At 36.3% G+C, this 26,708-nt stretch overlaps 1 protein-coding gene across 1 annotated transcript in view; it reads right to left on the reverse strand.

The window, feature by feature from the left end:
• Positions 1-26,708, reverse strand: part of Fbn2 (fibrillin 2) — a 218,122-nt gene that overhangs the window by 17,476 nt on the left and 173,938 nt on the right. Inside the window, exons 35-55 of the mRNA XM_076855914.2 lie at positions 23,913-24,035; positions 23,242-23,364; positions 20,919-21,080; positions 20,154-20,222; positions 19,592-19,717; positions 17,750-17,875; positions 17,011-17,163; positions 15,787-15,855; positions 15,157-15,282; positions 14,844-14,969; positions 14,114-14,239; positions 12,297-12,413; positions 10,651-10,779; positions 10,068-10,187; positions 7,071-7,196; positions 6,382-6,534; positions 5,448-5,513; positions 5,027-5,152; positions 4,356-4,475; positions 3,285-3,407; positions 2,692-2,823 (exon numbers count right to left, since the gene is read on the reverse strand). Of these exons, the coding sequence (XP_076712029.2) occupies positions 2,692-2,823; positions 3,285-3,407; positions 4,356-4,475; positions 5,027-5,152; positions 5,448-5,513; positions 6,382-6,534; positions 7,071-7,196; positions 10,068-10,187; positions 10,651-10,779; positions 12,297-12,413; positions 14,114-14,239; positions 14,844-14,969; positions 15,157-15,282; positions 15,787-15,855; positions 17,011-17,163; positions 17,750-17,875; positions 19,592-19,717; positions 20,154-20,222; positions 20,919-21,080; positions 23,242-23,364; positions 23,913-24,035 (2,541 nt within the window). The remainder of the gene's footprint in view (positions 1-2,691; positions 2,824-3,284; positions 3,408-4,355; positions 4,476-5,026; positions 5,153-5,447; positions 5,514-6,381; positions 6,535-7,070; positions 7,197-10,067; positions 10,188-10,650; positions 10,780-12,296; positions 12,414-14,113; positions 14,240-14,843; positions 14,970-15,156; positions 15,283-15,786; positions 15,856-17,010; positions 17,164-17,749; positions 17,876-19,591; positions 19,718-20,153; positions 20,223-20,918; positions 21,081-23,241; positions 23,365-23,912; positions 24,036-26,708) is intronic.

A 26,708-nucleotide genomic window follows, 5' to 3' on the forward strand; every position in this document is an offset into this window, starting at 1 on the left:
TTGGTCTTTCTATTGATCCCTTGCAAATCCACATTCCTGATTGTGTTTTCAGTTTCTTCATGTGTTTTTATGACTTCTGATGTGACTTTAATTTCTGTGCAGTTTTATTTCTTCCCAGGGCTTTACTAGATCCTCAATTCTTAATATTGTCTTGTCTTCTCTTTCCCAATCTTTTTTTTTTTTTAATCTATTTACATTTTTACTTAATACTATCTCTTACAGAGTATTAGAGTGACTTTTCTAACTCTTCGTTTCCTGAGGTTCTTGGGTCTGTTTATTTTCCTTTCTTCTCTTTTTCTCCAATATGTAAACATTAGCTGCAGAGTTGTACAATTAATTCATCTTTGAACCATTTTCTCCAGTTCAGCTACTTGCTGAAAACAACAGCAGAGCAGGTCACAACCAGGTATACTCCACAGTGTCAATTTGCAGTTTTTGTAGGAACATTTCCTTGCCCATCTGTCATGCTTTCTGTCCTGGCATTACACAGGCACACTTAAGTCTTAGAGTCTGATGCTTTTCCTCTTCTTCTTCTTGCCTTACCTCTAAAAGCTTCTATGACTAGATGAGTTTGTGGATAATTAAACATTAGGCTATCAGCTTCTCCTTCATTTCCACCTCTCTTGATACTTCAGTGGGTAGACACTTTCACTGCTCTTCCCCACCTTTGTCCCTAACCTTCTAATCAAAGATTGCTGGATGAACTTTAAAAATTAGGGCAATCCACCAACATCTAAAGAAGATTATGCTACCAAACATCTTCCATGTTTTTGTTTGAAATTTTACATCGTTAGAAGGTGTTCTTGGAAGCTGCAGTGGTGACCATTTCTCTTTTGATCAAGACAGTCCTGTGTTCTCCCTCACCTGTCATGATCCTAAAATCTTCTAGGTTTGAAAATGAGATAGAAGAAACTCCTCTATTCTATCAACTTAAAAATAAAACCTTCCTTTCCCTAGATTACATTTCAAAATGTTAATGAATTCAAAAGTTATTCTGCTGTCATTTTCATTAAAATTTAATAATATTGGTACATTTTTTATTAGAGATCTTTATTCATTTATTTAAGAAATAATTACTGGGCTATATTACATTGCATAGTCAAGTTTCCATCTCTGATTAAGTTTACAGTTTTCTTTACAAAAGGTTTTAGAGTTCCTGTGTAACTTCCGTAGCTTGCAATATTTTAAGCTGTTATTGCAGTTGATCTTTTTGAGTAATTTTGTTGGATTTCAATTTCATGTACTTAACATTTTTGAAAATTATTTGTAGGGGCTCTATCTTTCATCCTGAGTTTTGTAAACACTTTTCAATATTTTGGCTATTTTTATGGAATTTCTAGTCATGAAAACATTGTCTGCATAAAATGAAAAGTTTCCTTGTGGTCAAAGATAAACTTTGCAAACATTTCAGCTATCAGTGTAGTATAATGAAGAGCTTGAGGATCAGAAAAGTTCCAGAACCTACATCTTGTCATTTAAGAAGAAAAGATACACATGTAACATGTGGCCCTGGATCTTTTCTTTGTAAAATACAGTTCACATGATCATGGACTACTAGGGGCAGAGCAAACACCCCTCTACTCCACCCCTTCCACCAATCCTGCTCATTGAGTACAGTGAGGAAACTGAGGAAGGACTGAGAATTAAATCACTCTGAAGGCACACAGCTTACTTAGGGCAGTTCCAGGACCTGACACCTGGAACTGGTGTCACACAAAGCTCATGTGTTTGGTCCCCAAAGCAGCAATGTTCATAGGTGGGGCTCTGATTACATTAATTGGTTAATCCACTGATTGGTTCATAACTGAATGGATGACTAGGAGGTGGTGTAAGCTGTAGGAGGTGGGGGGCACAATGAAAGAAGTAAGTCTCGTCCCCAGCCCCTTCTCTCTCTGCTTCCTGGCCTCCATGAGGTGAGCAGCTCTGCTCCACCACACCTCTCAGTCATGATGCTCTGCCTCACCACAGGCCCACAGCAATGGAGCCAGCACACCATGGGCTGAACCTCTGAAGCTTGGACCAAAATAAATCTTTCCTCCAGTAAGTTGTTTTTCTCAGGTATTTTTTTTATAGTGATAGAAGACTAACACAGAAATGAGGTCAATTAGGGGCATGTCCCAAAGGGGAGTGTAGAGCCCTAGCCCCTTCCTCTCACCCTTTTGCTTCCTGGCTGATGAGGTGAGCAGTTTTGCTCTGCCATGTGCTCCTGCCATGATGGTGCTGCCTCACCAGAGAACCAAAACCCAGGGCCATTGGCTATGGCCTGGAACCTCCAAAATTACAAACCAAAATAAACCTTTCTATGTAATTATCTCAGGTATTTCACTATAGTGACAAATCCACTCATAATCTGATGGATTGTTTCAAACATTTAAAAAAATTAATTTTATATTGCACATGTCATTCAGGAATTAACCCTTTTCTAAATCTAGAGTTTCAGAGTTTCAGGACACAGAAGATCATGAAAAACCAAAGGGCATATGGTCTCAGGCTGCACACTCACCACTGCATGATCCAGAACCTCTTACATTGGTGTGGACCCTGATAGGGTTGAAAGCTTACTGTGGCACATTGAGCTTTCACACAGCTGGAAAAACAGCTGGCTTGCAGTGAGGAAGATTTGGGACCAGCGACACCCAAGTGGCTTGGAGCAGGCACATTACATAAACAGAATCATCCCTCAAAGCTTACCTACACAGCCTTCTCCATCAGGCCTGCGGGCCATTCCAGGGGGGCAGATGCACATGAAGGTGCCAATCAGATTCTTGCACATCATGCCTCTGGATTCACAGTCGTGTAGCCCTTCAGCACACTCATCCAGGTCTATACAGCATTTTTAATAGGAAAAAACAAAAATAGGAAATGGTCTGAAGCAGGCTATACTTCAGTAATTATAAGCCACATTTTTTTGGTCTTTGGCTCTTAACATGTTATTTTATGGTGTGAGACAGAAAGGTGGATCGTGGTCTTTTCAAGTGTTGGCTATACTCTGGATTCACAACCATTCCAGCACTAGTCCTAACAATAATTCCAGGGAAGGGCAATATTTGCTTAAGAACCCAAGACTGTAACATGGTGGCTCCTTAACCCCTCTTACCTTCTTTAACTTAATTACACAAACCATCAGATGTCTCGTTATGTACATATGAAAATATACCAGCAAAATGCTGTCGTATTTATTTCTGTAAAGCTCTAGAAGAAGCCCGCTGAGAACTATAAAATTACTATATTGTATTCCAGCAAGGCAAATAAAGTTCTAATGACACCCCTGTCTGTGGCCTTACCTTTGCACATCTTCTGGTCCTCCCTGAGGGCATAGCCAACCGGGCACGTGCATTCATAGGATCCAAAGGTGTTCATGCAGCGGAAAGCACACAGCAGCGGATTCTGGGCACATTCGTTGATATCTGATCAAAGAGATGGACAGGCATGTGCTTAGCCTAGAGCGCTAATTGTTTGTTTAAAGAAATTCAAATGTATTTACTTGAAGGTCATATAAAAAGCAATAAGATAATAAAACTTCACTTCTGGTACATAGAAATCAGTACTGGGTAAACTCGTCCTCAATAAAAAACAGCTATAAACTCTGGGGGCAAAAATATAAAAGCAACCTGAAGTTTTTAGTGGTGAGTTTGAAACTCAGAGCAGGGAGTAATTTCCACTTTTTTTTTCCCCCCATGAAATTACTCTGCAGATGGCCATAGTCCTAGCAGTGGCTATACCTGGTAGCTCAATGTCCAATAGAAACTTCCTGAGATCTTGTCCAGATGAACCAGGAGGGGGAACGTGGGGACAACTAATGTTGCTAAAGAGTGAGGGAAGCACTGGAAAGAAACAATACTGCTTTCCACATGCTCAGCCTAAGTTGCTGACTGTACCATGAATTTGTGGGACAAAACCAAGCAAGCTGGCCAAGAAGGCTTAAAAGAGCAGAAACAAAATCTGAGCCTTTACCCTCTACAGGCCTGCCAGACAATAGCTGTCTACTGTGTCCACCCACATTAACTGCCGAGGACAAAAGCATCAACATCCTTCAGAGCAACAGAACTGATTTCAGACTATATCATTCACAATATCTGGAGTATAAATTCAAATTTAACAATATATTGAGGAGCTAGGGAAATATGATCCAATTTCAAGTGGAAAGAAAATCAGCAGATGCTAACTGCAGATGATCTAGAATTATCAAGTAAGGTTTTTAGAGCAGCTACTGTAAATGTGCTCACCAAGGTAAAGGAAAACATACTTGAGGTGAATATGAACTTCAGCAGAGTATCCTAACAATATAAAGACTAAAAAATTAAAATACATTTTATATATCAAGATAAAATCATGCTCAGACAAGAACCACTTGCCTTCACAATTCATCATGGGCCCTGGCTCAAAGCCTTCATTGCAATTGCATTCAAAACTCCCAATAACATTGGTACATGTACCATTTCCACATGGGTTGCCGATTGAACACTCATCAGTATCTGAAAGAGAAGAGTAAGAAAGTGCCACAAGGCTTGGAGAACTTTTAGTTCAAAGAAGCATGTCCATGAAGATCCCCACTGGCCCTCACACATTCCTGGGATCTTTGAAGTGCACAATGACCCTTGCACCCCCTGACCTTAGCTGGCTGCTCTTTATGCCAATACTTTATGAAGTATTGGTATGCAAGGTATGACCCCCGGAATGCAAAGCTTTTTCTAAATGTCATAAATCCAAAAGAGAGATATGGTCCTCAGCTTTAAGAGAAGATGTGATAAGACAAAGTAAAGTGAATCTCATTCCTAGTTATAAGTTTTGGTCATTCTAAGTTGCTAGAGAAATTATATACTTGACTGAAGATAAGAGGTTAGGCAACTTTCTCCATCGTCACATAAACCAAATCAGTCTGGGAAAAGTAAGGTGGGTAAAAAGAACTGTTACTGGTTACTTATCCTGACTTTGTAAATCCCACTACCACCCAGGGTACCTGAGACACTCTTTGCTGAATCTGAGCAATAAAACAGAACTTTCAAATTATGTGGAGCCAACTCACCCACACAGCGCACTCCAGTGTAGTCAAGGTTGTAGCCCATTGGACATTCACAGCGAAAAGATCCGTCAGTGTTGATACACTGACCATTTGAACAAATGCCTGGGCTCTCAAGACATTCATTGACATCTGAAACATACAACTGCTCATGAACTTCCTCATATAAAAAAAAATATCAATACTGTTTATATCTGTCCAACATAGATTAAAATTAATAAAATGATATTTCTTTCATCAGAGAAACACATATTTCATATATCATGACAAGCTCATATACAATGCAAATGATACAAAAATATTATAAATGTACATTAGATAAATATACTATGTGTTACATAGTACAATTAGCATGGCTTATATAGTAAATGAAAAAATATATTGTATAAAATGTGAATATAGGAACAAAATATAAAAGAAAGCACACCTTCACGCGTGTCATGAAGACTGGGGACAGTTCCATGGCCATATGGACACAAATCCTGAAATGCAACTGCAGAGAAATACATAAATTCCCCATCATTCAAGAGCCTCAACCATCAGAGAACTTAAGAACCAATTAACAATATATATGAAATTGTACTTATTTTTCTTATACTCAGGTGTCCTTGACAAGAGTCTTCTATTTTCACAATTTATATCAAAAGCAACATTGCGTATATTTATAGAAGGCCACTTGAGCTTGGCCTTCCAGGGTGCCACCCACCTAGGTTTCCTTGTTCTTTCTGTTTTTGGTTCATTTAACAATGAGCCACCAAAAAGACCTCCCTGCCCTTTACACACAGAAGCCACCTCTAACCTGGAGACCAGGCCTGTTTGATCCTGCAGGGAATTATTCTACAATTTGCTTTTGCTCAGAAGACCTAGGAGGCTGCTGGTTTCTTCATGCAAAGAGCTATTGTGCGATTCAACGCTCAGAATCTACATAATATTCTGAGAACTACAGCTTGTGATACTATGCCCACATGGGACTTTTTGTGTGTGAGGTTCTGGGGATCAAACCCAGGGGCTTGTGCATGCAACCCCTAAACTCCCCACACCAGACTTCTGCAATCATCTGGAATATAATTTCCATTTTCTTCTTGCATCTCCTTCCATGAATCTCTCAAATTCATTCTTCTGAAAGCAAGTAACACCAACTATTGGGAGGAAAAATGAAATACATAGGCAGGTCTCCCTGTGCTTACACATGTTGTACACAAATGTTGGAAGAAGTTTCCCAGACGAGGATGCTCACTGAACCATCAAAATCTATCCATGAGGGGACCATGTCACCCTCAAAAAATTCACAAATTACATGCCACACCAACTCAGCAGACACTGAAACTCTGGTGCAAATGTGTTTATGCCGTCACTCTTACCCTCATCGTCCTTGGGACACAGTTCACAGGGGTCGCCCCAGCCCTCTCCCGGCATCTTACTGCAGCAGCATTTTGCTTTGGTGGTGTTGAAAGCTTTGGGTACTGAACACTTCCCATTCTCAAAATTCGTGAAGCAGAAACTCTGGCGAGTATCTTAATCAAGAAATCAAACATAACAGAGCTCCTTACTGGTCATTTAAACAGATGAATCAATTTGTATATAACTCTCTGCTTTTTTATCTTGGGTACCAAGGATTGAACTCAGGGGCACTTAACCACTGAGCCACACCCCCAGTATTTTATTTAGAGACAGGGTCTCACTGAGTTTCTTAGTGCCTCACTTTTGGTGAGGCTGACTTTGAACTCGTGATCCTCCTGCCTCGGCCTTCAGAGCCTCTGGGATTACAGGCGTGCGCCATTGCGCTCAGCTGTATATATATATGTATTTCTGACAGAACATTTCTCACAGGCAGAACATGTAGGGCCTGAAAAATTGTCTGTTACACATAGTTTTGAGACTACATTTTAAAATTACACATATATATATATATATATATATATATATATATATATATATATATTACCATAAACATGTATTTTGTTAGGAGAAAACACTAGCATGATGGTTTGCCATCTAGCTCTGAGTTTCTAAGGGTGAATTATGACTGAGAAGTCATTCCAAAACTTACCAAAGCATCTCCGTCCATTATCAGACAGTACGAAGCCAGGGGGGCAGATGCACTGGAAGCTCCCTGGGGTATTGGTGCAGGAACCAAAAAGACAGATGTTGGGATCTTCATCACACTCATTTATATCTGCAGAGCAGAGGTTGAATTTGTTAGTTTATTCAAATCCATACACTGTTTAATATCTGAAAATACGTTATTTGTCCACACCACAATAGTACACTACTAGCCAATGGAGGTTAAGTATGAAATAAGAGATTACATTATGTATATGCTTAAATTATGCTTTTAAAATAAACCATTTAATGCTTCGAAAGTCAAACATTATATCCAATTTCAACCAACTGTATGTGAGAAGTCCTAACTCAGCACCAGCTCCTTATACTTGATCCTCAAGGTGTGTGTACAGCCACATGCCTACTTATGTGGCCAATTCAACATCTCATGCATCACTCAACATAGCTACTGACTGATCCACTTCCTGATCCTTTTCTCAATAATCCAAATGGAGACCATGAAATCAACCTTATTTCTCCCTCTGACCATTTAAGCCCCATATGCAAATAGCACATGGCCTTCCATTCTACCTCCTCAGTGCTCCTCAACCCATCTTCAGTTGCCACCTGTATCATTGCAAGTCTCTTGGATTTCTGTACCTTTCCTCTCTTGCCTCACTGCCACCAGGATTGGTTGCCTTTCTAAAGAACCCACCTGATAACTTTGAAAATTTGTGCCTATGGAAGTAGGAGGACCCAGATACATTGAGAATGTTATCATTTCCCCCTGGTCCCAGAATGGTTCCTTAAAATAAATATGGATATCCAAGCAATAGTGTTTGGACACCTTTTTCATGGAAAGTGCACATTCCATGGGTTACTTTAACTGACTGAATCAATATTACATAACTTCAGGCACATCAGAACGTGAGCTCCATGAGGACATGCCATGTTGCTTTAGCTTATGTTGCATCCTCAGGCCCTAGGGAATGATGTCTGTCGAACACTAATATCTTAATTCACATCAGCAGAATTTTAGTGAAGAGTCATATCACAGCCCTTCTAAAACTCAAGAATCCTTGTAATGCCTCCACATGGCCTGGAAGATTAAATTTAATCTTCTGAGTCAGCCCCATGATGTCCCTTACCATGCTTGTGCTGCCTGTTTTCAAATAGCCTCTTCTGTTTTCTTTCCCTCTTTCATTAGTAAATTCCCACCCAACCCAGAATGTGGTGGATTCTTTGTGATGGACTTTCTTGACCCTCCACCGTCTCACCATTACCAAGATTACTCACAAGCTCATACTGTACTCCCACATCCCAGACATGCCTCCAGAGCAGTATTTGTCATGACGACCATACAAAACAGAGATGCTTACAGAAATACATTTCTCCCATTAGGCAGCAAGTTCCCCAAAGCCATTTTTTTGTGTGTATTTTCGTGTTTTTACCACCTAGAAAGGTGCCATGTGTTCACTGTAATGCCCGTGGAACATAGGAATGGATTTATGTGTGTGTACACACACGGTTATTTACACATGTGGAAGCATGTGTGCTCATGTTAGAAAGAATCGTCTCGGAAGAATTGGTAGAAGAGACACCAGCCTAAAGGAAATATTCTTATAGTGAAGAGAGTTTAAAAGCCAAATTTTCAGAGATGCAAAATAGTGGCATGACTAAGAATGTTTACAGAAAGAAAAATATTTCTGAAGTTCAATAAGCTGTTAACTAAATCATAGATATTTATATTTTTCACTAAGAGAAAAGGTAGCCAAGATTATCTGAAACAAAGAGAAAAGGTAGCCAACGTTATGAGAAACAAAGAAGCATGTGTATATATGTAAAATATGGTGGCGATAGCTGCTATTATTGCTCCATGAAGAGATGGATCATGAACACACGAAGAATCAAGATTAAATATGAAAAAAAAGAAGGGCTGTGACTGTGGCTGAGTGGTAGAGCACTCGCCTGGCACATGTGAGGCACTGGGTTAGATCCTCAGCACTACATAAAAATAAAATGGGGGTACCGTGTCCACCTACAACTAAAGAAATACAGTTAAAAAATAAAATAAGTTTTACTAAAATGATTCTAGTATAACTATTTATTACTGTTTTAACTGGACAACCTGACAATAAACTATAAAAATCAGAAAATCAGCATGAGATACTCACATTGTCTAAATAGTCTGAAATAATTAAATTCTATGCAGTAAATAAATGGCTCCTTTCAGCTTCAAAAACCCCTTAATGTAAACAGTAGAGCTACATATCTGTATATGGAATCTTGCCAGAAGTGATAGAATTTTAAAAATAGGCAATAGAAATCTTTAGCAATTCTTTCACGTTAGGAAAACCACACTAAGATGTTGGTGCTCCTGAATTTCAACAAGGCTGTAAAAAATAATTTGTATAAAAGTGAAATAAAGTGAACTGTAAAAAGGTCGACCTTCATCATGTCCACCAGGCAAGTCTGGGACCCACTTTTGATGTGGTTACAGTGCTCTTGTGTGCTGGAAGAGTTTCAACAGAAAAACATCTGTTATGACAAGTGGATTAATATTTTCTGTTTTGACATGAGGCCCTCCCAAGGAAAAAAATGTCTCAGCAGAATTGTGAAGATTTTCTGCTTCACATTTCTAGGACCCTAGACACCTTTAATAACTGTTTTAAAGTTGGGTGCCAAAGATTACAATTTTTGTAGACACTCTTTAAATTCAGTAGAAAGTCTCTGTTGACGTTTGGAAAAAAGATTAGAGTATGATGAAAATTCCTTGAGTAGCATAAGATTTCTGTTAATGAAAAATCCCATGTCCCTAAGTTTTTTATTCCTAGCATCAAATCATTTCTGATGGTTCAATAAAACAGATGTAGGCAGCTCTATATTTAATTCCTTAGCTCCGCATGCTTGCAGTGACTGAGATTCAATCTATTTCCACCAGCTCTCTACAAAGCCTTATTAATACTTCACAAGCCGTTGACTTCAGAATGATTGCTAGTCTTACCAATGCAGTTCTCGCTTTTTACTTCATACCCTGGGGGACAGATGCATCTGAAGGATCCCTCCAAATTCTGACAGGTCCCAGGAGAACAAGAGCCAGGAAGGGCAACACACTCATTAGTATCTTTAAAGAGAAAGAAGAGAAAAAATCATTAAAATACAAGATGATTGTTACACAAATTTATCTGCTGAATGATAATAACAGAATTCAGAGCTGGGAATGTAATTCAGGGGTAGGGCAAATGCACTTGTGATACTTTTCTGACATTCTAGATAGTACTTTTTTGGTAAGTTGTTAATTTTCTTGATTTTTTTTCTCACTTTTATTGAGCCACAGACAGCCTCCAGCTCTGTTCCCAATAAAAACATTGCCTAAGACACATTCCCAACTGTTGGCTAATAACTTAGACCAAAATTACCCTACCACAGGTTATCTTGTTCAGGTTATCTAATGATCAATTGAAATGTGAATGAGATTCCCTAAGTGTATGTGTGTGTGATGTCGGAGGTGGGGGTGGTGGAGTCTGGGATTCACATTTTTGCACAAAACCAAATACGTGAAGACCATATGTTGTTTAGAGGCTTACCTATACAGTTTTTGCCATCTGGAGTAAGTTCATAACCTTCATTACATAAACACTTGAAGGAGCCAATTTCATTGAAACACCGTCCATTTCTGCATACCTGACCGAAAAAGGAGCTGCACTCATCTATGTCTGTAAATAAACAGGAGTTACCTTTTCAGAGACAGCTCTTACATGCATACAGTGTCACTAGCAGAAACTTAAAAACACATTCATTATTGTCCATCTTCAAAAATCCTACGTTACAATTCCCCATCAGCACAGAAAAAAATGACCCATAAGAATCATGTAAGTAATAAGGTGACATATATTCCTATTGTATTTCAACCACAAGGGTGTGTCTTTGGTATGAATCTAACTCATGAATTTATAACCAGATAAATGTTGAAGGTTTACGGTGAAGCTTTCTATGTTTGTCCAACTGAAATGTATTTCTTTTTCTGAATGCAAGGGGTTATCTGGGATTTAACGTAATGGTCTAATCTATGGATCCATTATCTGGAGATTAAGTATGTTAGCCACAGAACATACAGAAATAATTGAGCATGCTAAATACAGAAAAATCAGTTAGTTTAAAAACACTCAGAATTGCAAACATAATACAGAATTAAGAAAACAAAAGGACATTAAATGTTACGTGTTTAGTGAAATTTCAAGATGATTACATGTGAGTGATTTCCTGGGTTGCTGGAGGACTGTACCTTGGTCAGAGCCATGCCTGTGTCTTCTAGTTCACTCTGCCTGTATAGTGCTTAAGAAACTATAGTCAAAGAGATGGGAGTTGAAAAAATGTCCAATTGGTTGCAAAAACATTTTCATAATTGCAGAATTTCGAAAAAATAAAGCCAACAGGAATGTGAGTCTGGTTAGTTCAGGAAGTGGGTGGGGTTAAGCTGTGATGGTCTCTTGCTTTAGAAATCCTGAGTTACTTCCACACACCTTGCAGGGTCATGGAATTTAAACAAGGTAGGCTGCAAGGTACTGGCATAGTGCTTGGCAGGTGGGACACACACATGTTGTCATTTTTTTTTATTGCCTCCTCTAACTCACTTTAGGAACCTCTCCTGCTCAGTATTAATTCCCAGGTCATATTTGTTATGTTAGTGTGCACCAAAGGCTATATACCTATATACTATGTATCCAAGAGGTTTCTGAGGGTTGATCTGGAAACCTAGTCACCATGCACTACTTTCCTGGGGAAAGGTATCCAGTCTTCAAAAGTTGAGGGAAAAGGAAATTTCAACACAGTACATGTATTATAAGTAGGAGGCTGCTGACGTTTGAATGCAAATCAAGAGTAGACCTGTATAAAATATTTGTAGTAGCATTGAAATAAAAAAAAATGTCTATTTTCAATCGCATTTAAGAGGTGAAAGCAATCTAAACCCTAAATCAGTTCCAAAATGTTTACAACCATCTGAATGCCTTTTTCTCCTGATTAGTCAACTGACAAAAAGTGTTAAAAACAGTGTATTGTCTCATGATTATTTAGGCCAAAAAAATGATTTTAGTTAATGAGAAATTGGTCAATGTTATTACATATCTTTTGACAAGTTTTCCATTTTTGTAACTGAATAGTTTTATTATTTCTTTCAGTGTAGTCCATAGAAATGAAGCAGAAACAATAATGGACTGACCAAAGGACTCACCTAGGCAGTCATTATTGTGAGTGAGTTCGAAGCCTGGGTAGCACAGACAGTTATAGGATCCCACAGTGTTTTTGCAAGTTCCGTTTCCACAGGGGTGCCGCTCACACTCATCGACATCTGCCAAGAAACACTGGCTTAAAGGAATTCAACTTTTAATTAGGGAAAAAAGAGTATTCACTTTGTGCAGATTTTCTCAGTATAGTACTAGGGATCCATATTGATTTGAGAAAAATAATTAAGTGGTAGAAAAAAGTCAAAATCACAAAATTATATTAAAAAATTAATACTTTAATGATGTATAGGCACATACAGCACTCAAATCCAGCCTAATCAAGCATCTCATTAGCAGAGATTCTTTAAATAAATAGTTATGCTTATCAATTATAAGTAAACTGACCTTTTGAAATAATAAAATAATTTGTTTTATTAAACATGACAAACACTTGTTCAAAAGTTTATAGATAGACCTTAATTTGAGAAAACAAAGATAAACTTTAGTTTTTATTAATGTTAAACTTCAAACTCCAATTTGGAGTTTATTTAGAATTCATTATCATTAACTTTCCGAAAGACTGAAGTCAAAATACTCAGGCCATCCAATCATAAAAGAGAGTGTACTCCTGGGACTGTGAATTCCAGGCTGCTGAAACTGTACCATGCAAAAAACAGGGCACTGCTCTTTAGGAAGGAAGCTCTGACTGAAGGGACTGATGGAGTTTAATCACGGAAGAACTGCTAAGAGTCGGGGCAGATGTCCCTCATGTGGATTTCCAAATCATAAATCTCATATATTTTTAGGCAAATCATACTCTCCGGGCATATAGGAAGTACAAAAAATTCCATGCAAATAGGATCAGAGCCTGTTCTCCTTTGTACAATTTTCCCTGTCAGAGTGGCAGAGGTTGGGGGTGGCTAGTGGGGGTGGAGTGGTGGGGGGAGTCTTAGGAGGCAATGGATGAGCTGAGAAGTTCTCCAGGTGTTCCTTGTTGCATGGATATACCATGAAGGAAATGAATTCAGGAATACTAAAACCTGATTTTAATATGCACCTAGATAGTATCTTGAATATCAAAAGAGTAGATGCATAACCCTCGATTTTTCCACTCTGAGAACATGCTAATTATAAATAGCCAAGTTTTAAATTTAATTTTCCTCCTTCAAGGGCAAAGCACAGAGAGCATGCTCTGGCAGAGGCAGAGCCAATCGCTGACATCAGATTTAAGGAGTTATGCTCAGTCCCAGCCTCAAGGCAACCAGCCCATCTGCCTTTGAAAGCTTATTAATCATCAGCTCAGCAAGTGCTTAACTGAACACTATTATCACTTAACTAACCATTATATTAGCTACTGGGAATTCTCAAAGAGTTTGGTTATATTTGCTTCTACAACTATTTTAAGTGATAAAATACACAAGATGCAGATAAATTCTGAATTATTAAATAATTTGTGCAAAAGGAGTGTGTAATGTTGTGCCCTATAACCATTTAATACTGTCACTCTTACTACTCCCTGGCATTCCTAAACTCTCTTTTGAGGGGGAATCCAGTGGGGTAAAAAGGAGACTATACTGTGAACTTTACACAACCTCCAGCATCTCAGAGTGCGTGTCCGGCCACATGTCTTCAGAGGAGAAAAGTTGAGAATCACTGAACCAAGGAATACTGTGTTATGTTCCTGCCTGCAAACTGTGCTCTGAATAAAAAAAGGCTTAAATGGTTTAACATGGCAGTGACGTGGTAGTCACTGATGGCACATGACAACTGTAATCTATCTTGGAGTCTCAGCCTCACTTCACTCCCTGGAAGTAAATGTTCTTACCCATGCACATGGTCTGGTCTTGAGAAGCCTTAAAGCCATTGTGGCAGATGCACTGGTAACTTCCTTGCAAATCAACACACAGGCCATGACTGCAAACGTTAGGAATTTCTAAACATTCGTTGCGATCTATAACAAACAAAAACCCCCCATATATGACACATATCTGATTTTTATTAAGATTCCTTCATTTTTCACAGATGCATTTTTTCTAACCTGCTATTAATTATTACAGACAGGCTGAAAATGAACCATAACAATAGCTGAATCAAAATAAGCAGGGCTTTCAAAGTATCCAAGTCTCTTTTTTAATCATGAAATTTTTTAGGTTGATTGGTATCAAGGATACTATTTTATCCCAAGGAAATCTATTAAAGGGACATCTTTTCTTAATAAAATCATCTAAAATATATGGTGACATAGGTTCTCTGTAAATAAACAGACTAAGTTAGAAAATCTTTTCAAAATTATTCTTGAAGTTATATTTTGTTAGAAAAGTTTGGACTACCCTCCCCTCTTTTCCTTTTTGTAGTACTGGGAATTAAACCAGGAATGCTCTACTACTGAGCTACATTGCTAAATTGCCCAGGCTGGCCTTGAACTTCCATCCTTCCCTCAGCCTCCCAAGCCACTGGGATTCCCTGCGTGCACCACTGAGCCCAGCTTTGTACTCCCTTTTAGTGTAGGAAATGCAAAGGCTCTTGTGTGTGGTGCCTGTGGGCTTCTTTCTTACCTACACAGGCCCCATTGGGTGAGAGTTTGAAGCCTGCAGCGCATTCGCAGCGGTAGCTGCCAGGACTGTTGATGCAGTCTGCATTTCTCTGGCAGAGGTTGTCGCCATTACTGCACTCATCAATGTCTGAAAGAGCAACAGTTCCAAGGTAAAGAGGCATTCATCATTGCCTTAGGGTAACAGGCATGCCATCACTTTGATGATCAAGTCTTAAAGGACTTCAGAAGAAATAATGAAAATCAGACTACAGTTTAAATGCCATTTATGTACACCAAACTCTTTTTGGTTAAGGACATATATTATTCAGAATTACCTTCACAGACCAAGAGCAGGTCATTGTAACTGAATCCTGTAGGGCATTCACAGCGGAAACTGCCAATCTGGTTAATGCACACACCATTTGCACAAATGCCTGGAATCTCTTTACATTCATCAATGTCTGAAATTGAACAGATTTGGTAAGGTATATGTGATTCTGCTTAATGTATTTGCCATATAACCTCAAATAATGCTATGCATACCTGTAATGAGAATGTACATTCAGTGTCATAAACATCAAATGTCCATAATAGCAGAAATGGCTTTGTGGTTTATGAAAACACACAAACCATAAAATGGATGAATTCCTCTATAAATAGCAATGGAAAAATGTAAGTGACTGATAAAATACACAACTTCCTAGGGAACCAAGCCCCCTCTTCAAATTGTGTATCAGGTCACCCTAACTGCCACTACTGTATAACTATTAAAGAACTATCAGAACTCAATCACCAGACTCTGCTGATGATATAATACCACTATTAACACTTGGTTAGTCAGTAAGCATGTTTTTTCTCTCTGGAATTCAGATTATTGTATTTTGTAGTACCCTTAAAAAACTGAGTATATTTTAGTAGAATATATATATATATAATATATATAAACATAATCTGGAAAAACTCACCAACAGCTTTTCCTGTGTGAATGTCAAAGGTGAATCCAGGAATATTTCCACATATGGTTTTAAAATCAGCTTTAAAATATAAATAAAACAATGTACTCTTAACATTCTGAAGCTCATTCATTCAAATTAACATTTTATTTAATAGTATTACTTTTACAAATATATTTTATATTATTCACAACAAGACATTTTAATTTTAATTATATTTATTTGGTGACTGAGACCTTCTGCAAATAGTAGATCTAGGTATTCTCTAACGTTATTGTTATTTCTATCAAGTAACTTTTTATTGCTCTAATATTAGATGGTAAGTATATCATTATGAGATTCAAAACATCTTCTTAGGGCATTTAAACTTATTTTCTTACGATATACAGAACTTTAAAAATTATCCAATACACATAAATTGGAAAAACAGATTACAGCATGAATTTAAGAAAGGATTATGATTACACAAGGACACAGATAGGAAAAATGGTTTTGTAGTGGAGAAACAGGTTAACAACCAATAATGAATGAGATGTGAATTTTGTCTTTTTTTTTTTTTTTAAATCAAAAGCATCTACTTGTTGTAATGTTGAGGAGTAAAGAATGATTCATTATGAAATAGAACAGAGACTGTGACAGCTTTTCCTATATATAATTCACCAAACCAATGGAAACTTTTGAGTATTAATTTTTATGAAGCAAAATGCTTCTGATGCCCACTGTTACACAAGTTATTAAATTCTTGAAAAGAGCACTAGCTAAAACTTGTAATGTACACTTTTATTTCAAGCACTATTAAGGCAAGGGTTTTGTATATACATCTTTGGTATATAGACCACCAATACACACTGAGCATCCAGATTCTCAATTTGAAGATTTTCAATTGCCTGGCAATATGAAAATTAGAATTTATATACATCATCTCATTAATCATTATTACAACCATATGAATTATTCCCTGTCACTATTTATTAGTAATCTTTATTTTATATATGAGGAATTAGTTTCAGAAAGGATAAATTCTCTACAAGGTCGCATAGTAAGTGGCAGAAATTAGTGTTTTGACTTCCAAAGAGGGCCACTTGGGAAGCTAAGCCCAGATGATGCTCCTGGATATTGTCAGAACTGAGCTTCTCTGATTATTGGTTATAGTGCATGCTGATTTTTAGTGAAGTGTTACACCTATGTGTGCATCACTAACTCAGCCTTCAGTACAAGTGTGGGCTGCATGCTTACCTGTTCCTGGTGTTGGGCAAGGTTCACAAGGTTTGTTCCAGGCTTTGCCAACATTGTATGTGCAGCAGCACATCCTCTTTGTCACATTAAAAGGCAACTCATTTTCACAAGTGGTTCCATTGTAGCTTCGGTAGCAAAAGCTTTTTCTCATGTCTACACAGAGAAAAATAAACTAGCTATTCATATCAGCTAGCACTTCATGAAGTCCTCAAACCTGTAACATCATGCTTTGTTGATTAACCCAACTGAAAATAAATTTTCTTTGTATCATTTTAGGTATCTTAAAATAACCTTTTAAGTCATTTTTATATTAACATCTCCCTTTTTTAGATAAGGGATTTCATTTTTAATTTTCTTGGGATACAATGTTAATATATATCTGTATCTCTGATCAAACACATTTACTTAATTTTAAAAGAGTTAAGTATTAAATTTTGCATGTTCTTTTATTTTTATAACAGTATTGTTTATATAAATGGAGAATTAAAATTATTTTAGGATACATAGCTGCAAAACTTGATGAAAATTTTTATTTTAGATTTTTAAAAAATGTAACTATATAGCCAAAAGGCAAAGTAGTCTATGAGATTCTTAAATACTTCAATATTCATGAAAATTTAATTTCCAAACATTCTGAGCAATAATTCTGAGAAAGAAGTGCCTTATGTGTGTAGTCAACAACTACGGCTTAATTAATTAATCTTAGCTTAATTAATTAATCTTAGCAGCCTGTACTTACCCATGCAATTGTGGCCTCCATTGACCTGCATGTACTCAGGTGGGCAAATGCAGGTGTAATTTCCCAGGGTGTTGTAGCAGGTTCCAGGCCCACACACACCGGGATGTGCAAAACACTCATCAATATCTTGAACAGTCAAAATATCCACAAATTAATAAAGATTTTATATATATATATATATATATATATATATATATAAATTATACATAAAATTATTTTTTCTTTACTGAGGATTGAACCCAGGTGCTTTATACCACTGAGCTGTAACCATAGTTTTTTAATACTTTTTTTTTTTTTATGTCGAGACAGGTTCTCACTAAGTTGCTGAGGGTCTCATTAAGCTGCTGAAGTTGGCCTCAAATTTGTGACCCTCCAGCCTTAGCCTCCCAAATTGCTGGGATTATGGGTGTGCATCATAGTACCTGGCTAATAAATATACTTTTGATAAATTCATGTTATTTAGATTACTGAACAGAAGCATAGATGATTCTCTAATTCCATATTTATACAAAATTTAGAAATAAAGAAAATATTCAAGGTACACATTTAGATGACACAGGTATATCTTCCTTCAAAAGAAAAAAAATACTCCCCAATATTAAAACAGAAATATAAATCTTATAAAGAAATTACTCTAAGGTGGCAAAAATTAATTTACTTGGTACCTATATATTTTTTAATTGAAATTCACTTCACACTCTCCAAATATAATTTCCTTAAAGCCTGCTTTTTATTTCAACTTTCAATTAAATGCAAGTTATGAGAAACTTTATAGCTCCTTTTAAATCAACACCTATTGAGAGATTCTAGAAGCAGAGTAGCTGCATATTTTTTTTTCTTATTAAATGACATTTCTTTCAGATCATTTACCTAACATGTTTCAAAAAAAAGGCTATAACCAAAAGAATTATGTACATGTTTAATGTTCATTTTTAGAAGCATCGTTCATTCAACAAATAAATACTGAGATTCTACTGTAGTGATAAATATAAATAAAGTATGGACTTTGGTTAAAGAAACTCCAGTCTAGTAACAATAAAGGTACCTAAAAAGGTTAATTATAATGCCATGTGAGGGAACAGAAGCAAGAAGGGGTCCACATAACCTCTGAACTTCTTTGCATCATATCCAATGTTTAAAAATGACTGAATAGCCAGGTGCAAGGGACCATGCTTGTAATCTCAGAGACCTGGGAAGCTGAGGCAGGAGGATCACAAGTTCCATGCCCCAGTAATTTATCAAGACCTTGTCTCAAAATGAAAAATAAAAAGGGTTGGGGGTGTGGCTCAGTGCTAGAATGTTCCTGGGTTCAATCCCAGGTGCAAACAACAACAAACAAACCAAGAATAAAACTGAACAATATTAACTTAATATTCGCATTACATTTATGCTTACCTATTTTTCTTATATTGAATACATTATTAATATTTTCATTAACTATGTATTTAATACTGTATGTTTTCATACTCTATTTTCCCATTTTATTTAAAATATATTTTAAGAAATTTATAGATGAACACAATATCTTTATTGTTTATTTATTTTTATCTGGTGCTGAAGATCGAACCCAGGGCCTCACGTGTGCGAGGCAAGATCTCTGCCACTGAGCCACAACCCCAGCATCCCAATTTATATTTAAATGGTCCTCTTACTCAGAAAAATCATGGTAAGTTATAGCAAATGAGCTATAGATTAAAATTATCTGTCATCCTACAACTTAGCAACATTGATATGAAAAGAAAACACTATGAACCAGTCTTGACAGATCCTCTGGTAGAATTTGGGGATTAACCCTCATCCTGAGCAGTGATTTTGTTGTGAACAGGTGTCCCTTCACCTCACCTTCACAGATTCGGGTTTCCTCACTCAGATAGTAGCCTTGTGGACACTCGCACTGGAAGCTTCCAAAAGTGTTGATGCAGTTTCCACCCTGGCAGAGACCTGGTAACTCCTGGCATTCATCAATGTCTACAAAAAGAGCGACAGTTCACTCACAACAATGCCATGGCGAAAGACCAGTGTTAATGTCAGGGCTTTCCACGTGTAATTTTGTTAGACCCACAGACTTGCTTGCATCCAAATGCGCACTTAAGTGGGGGTTTTATTTTGACCATGGATTTTCTGGGCTTTGTGGGAGAACTTTGCCATTCTGTGAAGACTGATACAACCAAGTGGGGGATGGTTCAAGCTGGAGGACAATGGTAGTTTCTATGCAGAACAATCAGACATCAGATCCCTGCAGTGGATTTTACTTATTGAGAAAAGTAGTTATTTAACATTCTTGTAACTGAAGGCCAATCTGTAATTTTGCTAATTAATCTTGTTGTGTTTGCTCCTCACAAATTCTTGTACCAGCTTATTTGAATCTACCCATGAACTTATTTGAATCTACCCATGAACTTACCTTCCAAGATGATTGTGATGGGGTTAGGTCTAAAGCCTTCACCTCCGGGACACAAGGTGTAATATTCAGCTAGAAAATAACAGAAAACAGATTTGATACCTGTGTCCAAGTGGCTGAGACAATGAGCAAGCAAGCATTCAGCAACTGCTGGGCTCAAGACATACATTTAAGGGGGGTGGGTGTTCACCCTTAGTGTTCTATCAAATACATTTAAAGTTATATTTTACATGAGCAAAGATCACTACTTCATAAGTGTTAGATACAGTAGAATAACAAAAACATTTGTTTTTGAAGAAAAAAATTCCTTTGCAGACAATTTATATCACATCTCTACAGGTAGAGTTGGCTAGTAGGTAAAACCAAGACTCTTCAGTACAAAAATTTGAGTTCATTTGCCTATCAGAGCATATGTTTCAATTTAAGGTATTCTATGACTGACTTCGAAAATACGACCCATCTATGAACCTGAACTAATTACCTCTGAGAAGAACCGAGAATGGCCTTCATCTGTGATACTATGGAGAATTGATATTATTACCATTCATATTGGACTATGGTTAAAACTGTTTTTCTTTTTAAAAAACATATCATGAAAAAATAGCAAGAGAGGAATTAAAATTTCTTTTATATAAAACACTCTTGGCTAGTTTCAGCATAATCTAATTAGTACAAATCCATTTTTTTTTGTCCTCACTACTTCCACCGCCCCCCAGCCCAAGAATGAAGTGGGCTGTTTGGTTCCCTCTTCTCCAGCCCTGTACTTACTGCTATTGACAGGTGGGCATGTCTCACAGGGGTTTCCCCAGGCCTTTCCCAAAGAGCAGCAGCAGGAGGAGCGGCTGACACCCACCCCAATCTCCGTGTTGCAGGACAGACTCCCATCTCCTCGAGGACCAAACTTCAGGTAGCAGTTGCCCACACGGTTGTCTGTAGAGCAACAAAAGAGCATAAGATTGTCCTTGCTAGGGTTAGCAAAAGACACTCCAAGGATGAAATTCAAATTTTGTACAATAATAATGAAAGGTTTGTTTTAATGTTTGGCACAAAACAATCTCTTGCCTTGAACCTTTTCAAGATTGAATCATACATAGCAAACTGCGACAGACTTTTCCAGTGTTTGGAAACTTATGTGGATTACGTTCTCAGATACTTATGGAATTAAAAAAGATATTTCTCATTTGGGACATTCTGGGCATTTCAATAATGTGAATGCAAGAAAATTCTAGTACAATCAATCTGTATCAGGGATTTATGAATAATAGAAAAACACCAGGGTAAGTTAATCTAAGGTTATGTTATCATATCAAGGAAATATTGATAACCCCATCTTGTTCCTCTCCTCTTATCTCCATTCTTTCGTGGTTTAGTATCAATCTTCATAACAAACCTTGCAGGTTTTTAGAAGGTCAGTCTGTTAAAAATTTAGACTTCTCTATGTAAAGGATTAATGAATCTCAGACTGGTCTCAATTTGTTACCATTTTGATTCTATGGCTCTAAACACTACTTTTGTGCTGAGAAGTTTCAAATTTAGAATTCTATCTCTTTTCTCTCCTCTGACCCTTCTGCAACTGCTTGATTTCTCCTCTTAAATGTCTATTGCTTATTTCATAGTTAACGTGTCTAAAAATAAAACTCTTTGATATTCATACTCCACACAGAAAATGTGCTATGCATTTTCAATAACCATGATGTCACCTTTGACTTCCTCTCTCAATCCTTATTCAGTCTGGTAATACCTTCAAAATATATCTGGAATCCGACTAATCACACTGTCTCTACCACTGAATTCCAGTCTCTTCCCTGGATTACTGCAATGGTTTCCTAACTCATCTGCCAATTTCCATCCTTAACCCTATTTTTCCCTCTGTAGCTAGACTAAACTCTCAGAAACACTACTGTAAATCACCTTCAATAGCTTCTCTTCTCAATCAGAGTAAAGCACAAAGTTCTTACCAGTCTATAAAGTAATTTTCATGTCTGGCTGCACTTTAGAATTATTTGGGCCACTTTTCTTATTGTTTTACTTATTTCTCCTTTTCTCATTTTGCTTTTGGTGCTGAATCTTGGATACAGAAAGGCAAGTTAACTCATGGTCCCTCTCCTACTAGGTTTGAAGTTATTCATCCTTTCTTCTCTCCCTTCCTCTCTCTCTTTTATCCCTATTCTCCATTTCTGCTTCTATTACTCAATCATCCACGTGTATTTAATGTTGGTAGTTTTTTACATGTATTTTTGCAAAGTAAATATAATTTAAAATTTACATAAGGTTATTTTTATCATATATTTCATTTAGTTTTTGTTTAATTTTAATGGGACATTATAATTACACATAATGGTGGGATTCACTGTAACATTAATATATTTATATATTCATATATCTATAACATAATTTGGATCATTTAATTCCCCAATGCCTCCCCCACCTCTTCCTCTACTGGGCTCTTCTATTTTCATCTCATTTTTATAAACTTTCCCCATCATGCTTGCTTTGTGAATATTTAGTCTGTGGACTTCATGGCATACAACTGCCTTTTTCTTTTTTAAATCCATGTACTTTCCAAAAACAGTACCTAAATCTTAGTCTCTGCAAATAATACTTCAATGAATGGCTTATGAATGTCTGAGTATAGGTTTGAGAGTTAATATCTTTGAAATAAAACCTGGAGAGGAACAGCTGGCACATAGTTTGCTTATACTTAGCCTTTCAGTAAAAATATTCATCATTTATCATATGCATCTAATGGATTCTTTAAAAATGTTTAAAGTAATTTAAAAAATAATTTACATAATGGAAAAGGTATAGCAATACAACTTTATCAATAATTTTAATAATAACTCAAATTTCCATTGCACATTTTCTTGGTTTCGAAGATACTGTGCCCAAAATGGTCTTCTGAATGTAGCTAGTTGCTAATCAGCTGTCATTCAAAAACGTGAAATTAAAGTGGAGATTTTAAAGGGGAGGGATTATTTTGTTTTTAAATTAATTGTAACAAATATGCATCACAGTTCCTAGCCAAGAGAACTTAGATATTTCCCTCTATGTAATTCTATTTGCTCATTTCATTTCTAAAACTTTTACTTACCAACACAACCCACACCAGTGGGGTTTAATTGAAAATCGGGTGGACAGTTACACTCATAGCGACCAGGTGTGTTGACACACAGACCATTGACACAATTTATGGGATCTGCACATTCATCAATATCTAAAAACATTTAAAATGGCCATGTTAATTAATAACATTACTTTCTTCATGTATATTGTTGTTCCTAAGAGTCTGGTGGACTTTTTTAAAAATATGTGGATTAAAGATTAGGAAGGACTCCTCAGCACAATGAAATAAAAAATCTTAAATCCCTTTGTATACCAAAAATGGTATAAGGCTCTTGGTATTTATGATACCATTTAACATCCTTAATAATTAAATAGTAATAAAGTATTGGAATTCTGAGAAATAAAAAAATTATGCCACTATTTGCCTAACTAAAATTGTATGTATGTACATATTTACATACACATTCACATACATCTATAAAGAGGATATTTTACTGCCTTCATGTTAGACATTTAAGCTGTTTCTTAAAAATGACTAATTCCATAGTTTTAAAATAAAAAATATATTTTTCTTTCTCAGAAAATTGCATAACACAATGCAATAGATCATCTAAGCAGAAATCTGAAAAACTTTTCTATATAGCACCCAATATTTACTTTGGCTAACTGGAACACAATGGAACCCTTGACTGGCCATACCTGTGCAGTTCCCTCCTGTTCTGTCCAGTTCATAGCCATCATCACAGATGCAGTGGAACATTCCAGGCAAATTATTACATGTTCCAAAGACACAAATATTTTGGAAGGAGCATTCATCAATATCTGAAGATTAAAAAATATCATCTCTTATTTACAAACACTTTTAAAATTTTGATTTAAAGTATAACATTAGTGAGTTTCCTAACTCTACAGATGTCTGAATGCAGTAAAGATATTTTCTTTTTCTTTGGCTGGATAGGTAGTGTAAATGGCAAACAACTAATGTTTATATATAGAAGATATAAAAAACCATTTTTTTCTAATTAAGTTTTTTATATGTTTTATAATTGGTAAATTAAAATAAAAACAATTTAAAATATTAAAGATAATAAAATTTAAGTTTATCTTTTAAATTGTACTTCTTTTTTATTCTGTAATCTGATGTTATCATAAAATGAGTTATAAACAGGGAAATAATTTTGTTCTTAATACCATGTAAGATGATGATCCACTGCCCACACATTCTCTCAAATTTCATTAAAATAGCTATAAAAATTATAAATTCAATTTATAAAACTCTTCCTTGAGGGTTTAACCCAAGGTCAATCAATGTGATATTAGTGCTCATTATTCATGAAAATGATGGCATCCAGGTGTATGTAATGGAATAATCTATACTTCTACTTATAAAAAAGATGGACATTTTTATACATCAATTGCCTGATATTCCAAGAATGTAGACCACATGTGTCATTTTAGGCTAGACTCGACAAGTCATTCTTAATTGCTGTCTTAAGATAATATATCATAAGTCTAAAATGGTCTTCTGTTCATTCATAATAGTTAAAATTTATTTGTTTAAACTATTTTAGATTTAAAGTATGGTTATTAAAAGTTCAACTGATGTGTAAATGTGTTTTTTCTTTTTTAGAAGGGGTGGTGGTGGTAATAAAATTATTCTCTAAAGAGAATAATCAAAGATTCATTTAGCTGGATCATAACTGAGTTGTATTAATCTCTAAGTGAAAGTTAATAGCATTATCTCTGTTAAGTATGCATATTACTTTTAAATGACACTCAAAAATTCAAAAGACACAGGAAAGCATTGATAACAAAACAGAAAAGGTAGCAAACAATACAGAAAATAGAATAGCAAAACTACAAATCACTGAAAAATGTTTCCACTCATGATGAACAGCATCCCAGAATTTCCATATGCATACTCATAGAAACTAAAACAGTTTATATGCATCAGATCAATTTTTAATCATATAAAGTTTTATAATACTTTTCTAATATCCAAGAATGAAAAACACTAAAAATTTATCATGTTTTATCTTGATGCCAAAGTCCAAATGCAAGTTTTTGGATAGTACCAGATTGTATATGTAATGAACAATAAGAAAATTACCACTTGTATGTTCCTTCAACTCTTTATTTTTGTCATTTATATTATTTTCACTTTTTCAATATTTATGGCCATTTTCCATTATTCAACACTGTTCAGTGTTGATTCTTACAGAGATCAATAGCCATTTTACTCCACCTTCTGTTTGATTCCTTTTTTTTCTGATCATAATAATCTACATTTTATTTACTTTCCTTTTTAAATATTTTTATTAGAGATTTATGGTTATACATAGTAGTTGGGTTCATCCCGACAAACTCATACGAGTTTCTTTCTTTTTTTTTTTTTTTTAGAATTCAGTTCAACTCAGATATATTCCAATTAGTATACAGTTTTTCTCATAGGTTATATTACTTTAAAGGAAAATGTTTCAATTAACTATACTCCCATGTGATTCATTGATAAATATTTTTTCAGTTCAGAGTAAATTCCGAATTTATTTCTTGATAGGACATGTTTCACTGTGGATTGGTTCTTCATTTTTTTTTTTTTTTGTATGTTCTTTTGTTTCCATAGGATGCCTGGAAATTTCTATTGTCTATTTTTAGCTTCTTTATACACTACTTAGGCCACTGTCTCAGAGTTTCTGTTCACTTTGATACAGCTCAGGTGACTCTCTTGATATCTGTCCTTCTTGATCAGGGCTCTCTTTGGAGGACAGCGTGGGGTCTGGATTTCATGAAAGCTGCTATTTAGCAACCCTAAGGTTCTTGAGGTGGAGGAAGAGGGGAATGTGCTCAAGAGGAGCTCCAATAGACTCCATGTGCTCTTTGTGGATGAACCGGCCTTTGTTCTGTCTTCAGACAGTATGATAAATGGTCTGTATCTAATGAGTCCTCAAATGTCCCAATGTGCTTCCTCTAGATTTTGTATTCCCTCATTTTGGCGGAGAATACTAAGAAGTGGCCAACTCCAGTAATTTGGGGGACTCCATAGAAATTCTGAGTATTTGTGGTGAGAAGTAGATGCTGAGTGGAAAATTTTGATCAGAAGGTAAATTCAGAGCGGCATATATTTATAATAAGATGGGAAATCATTTTATTATTAAGGAACTCAATTAAGGAATTCAGGAGAAACTGTCCAGATGACCACGGCTTGTGGAAGAGATAAGACAAGAGCAAAGAAAAACTGGCAGAGCCATGGAATTACATTTTTGGGACTGGAAAGGCTGGTGCTTGGCCAAATGGTAGAGAGGGTCTAGGTGAGGGTGAACTACACATGTCTCACCCTCAGTTGCCTTGTTAATTTGGGATTTCTTCCCATGGTAGTGACATATGAGAAAACCCAAGTGAAGGAAGTAAACTGTTTAACTATTTAGCCCCACCTTGGGGGGTGGGTCTGGGGAGAAGCTGTGGAAGGGCTTATGCCATAGATAGAGGAACAAATTT

Source organism: Callospermophilus lateralis, chromosome 5 (assembly GCF_048772815.1).
Source record: "Callospermophilus lateralis isolate mCalLat2 chromosome 5, mCalLat2.hap1, whole genome shotgun sequence".
NCBI classification, from domain to species: Eukaryota; Metazoa; Chordata; class Mammalia; order Rodentia; family Sciuridae; genus Callospermophilus; species Callospermophilus lateralis.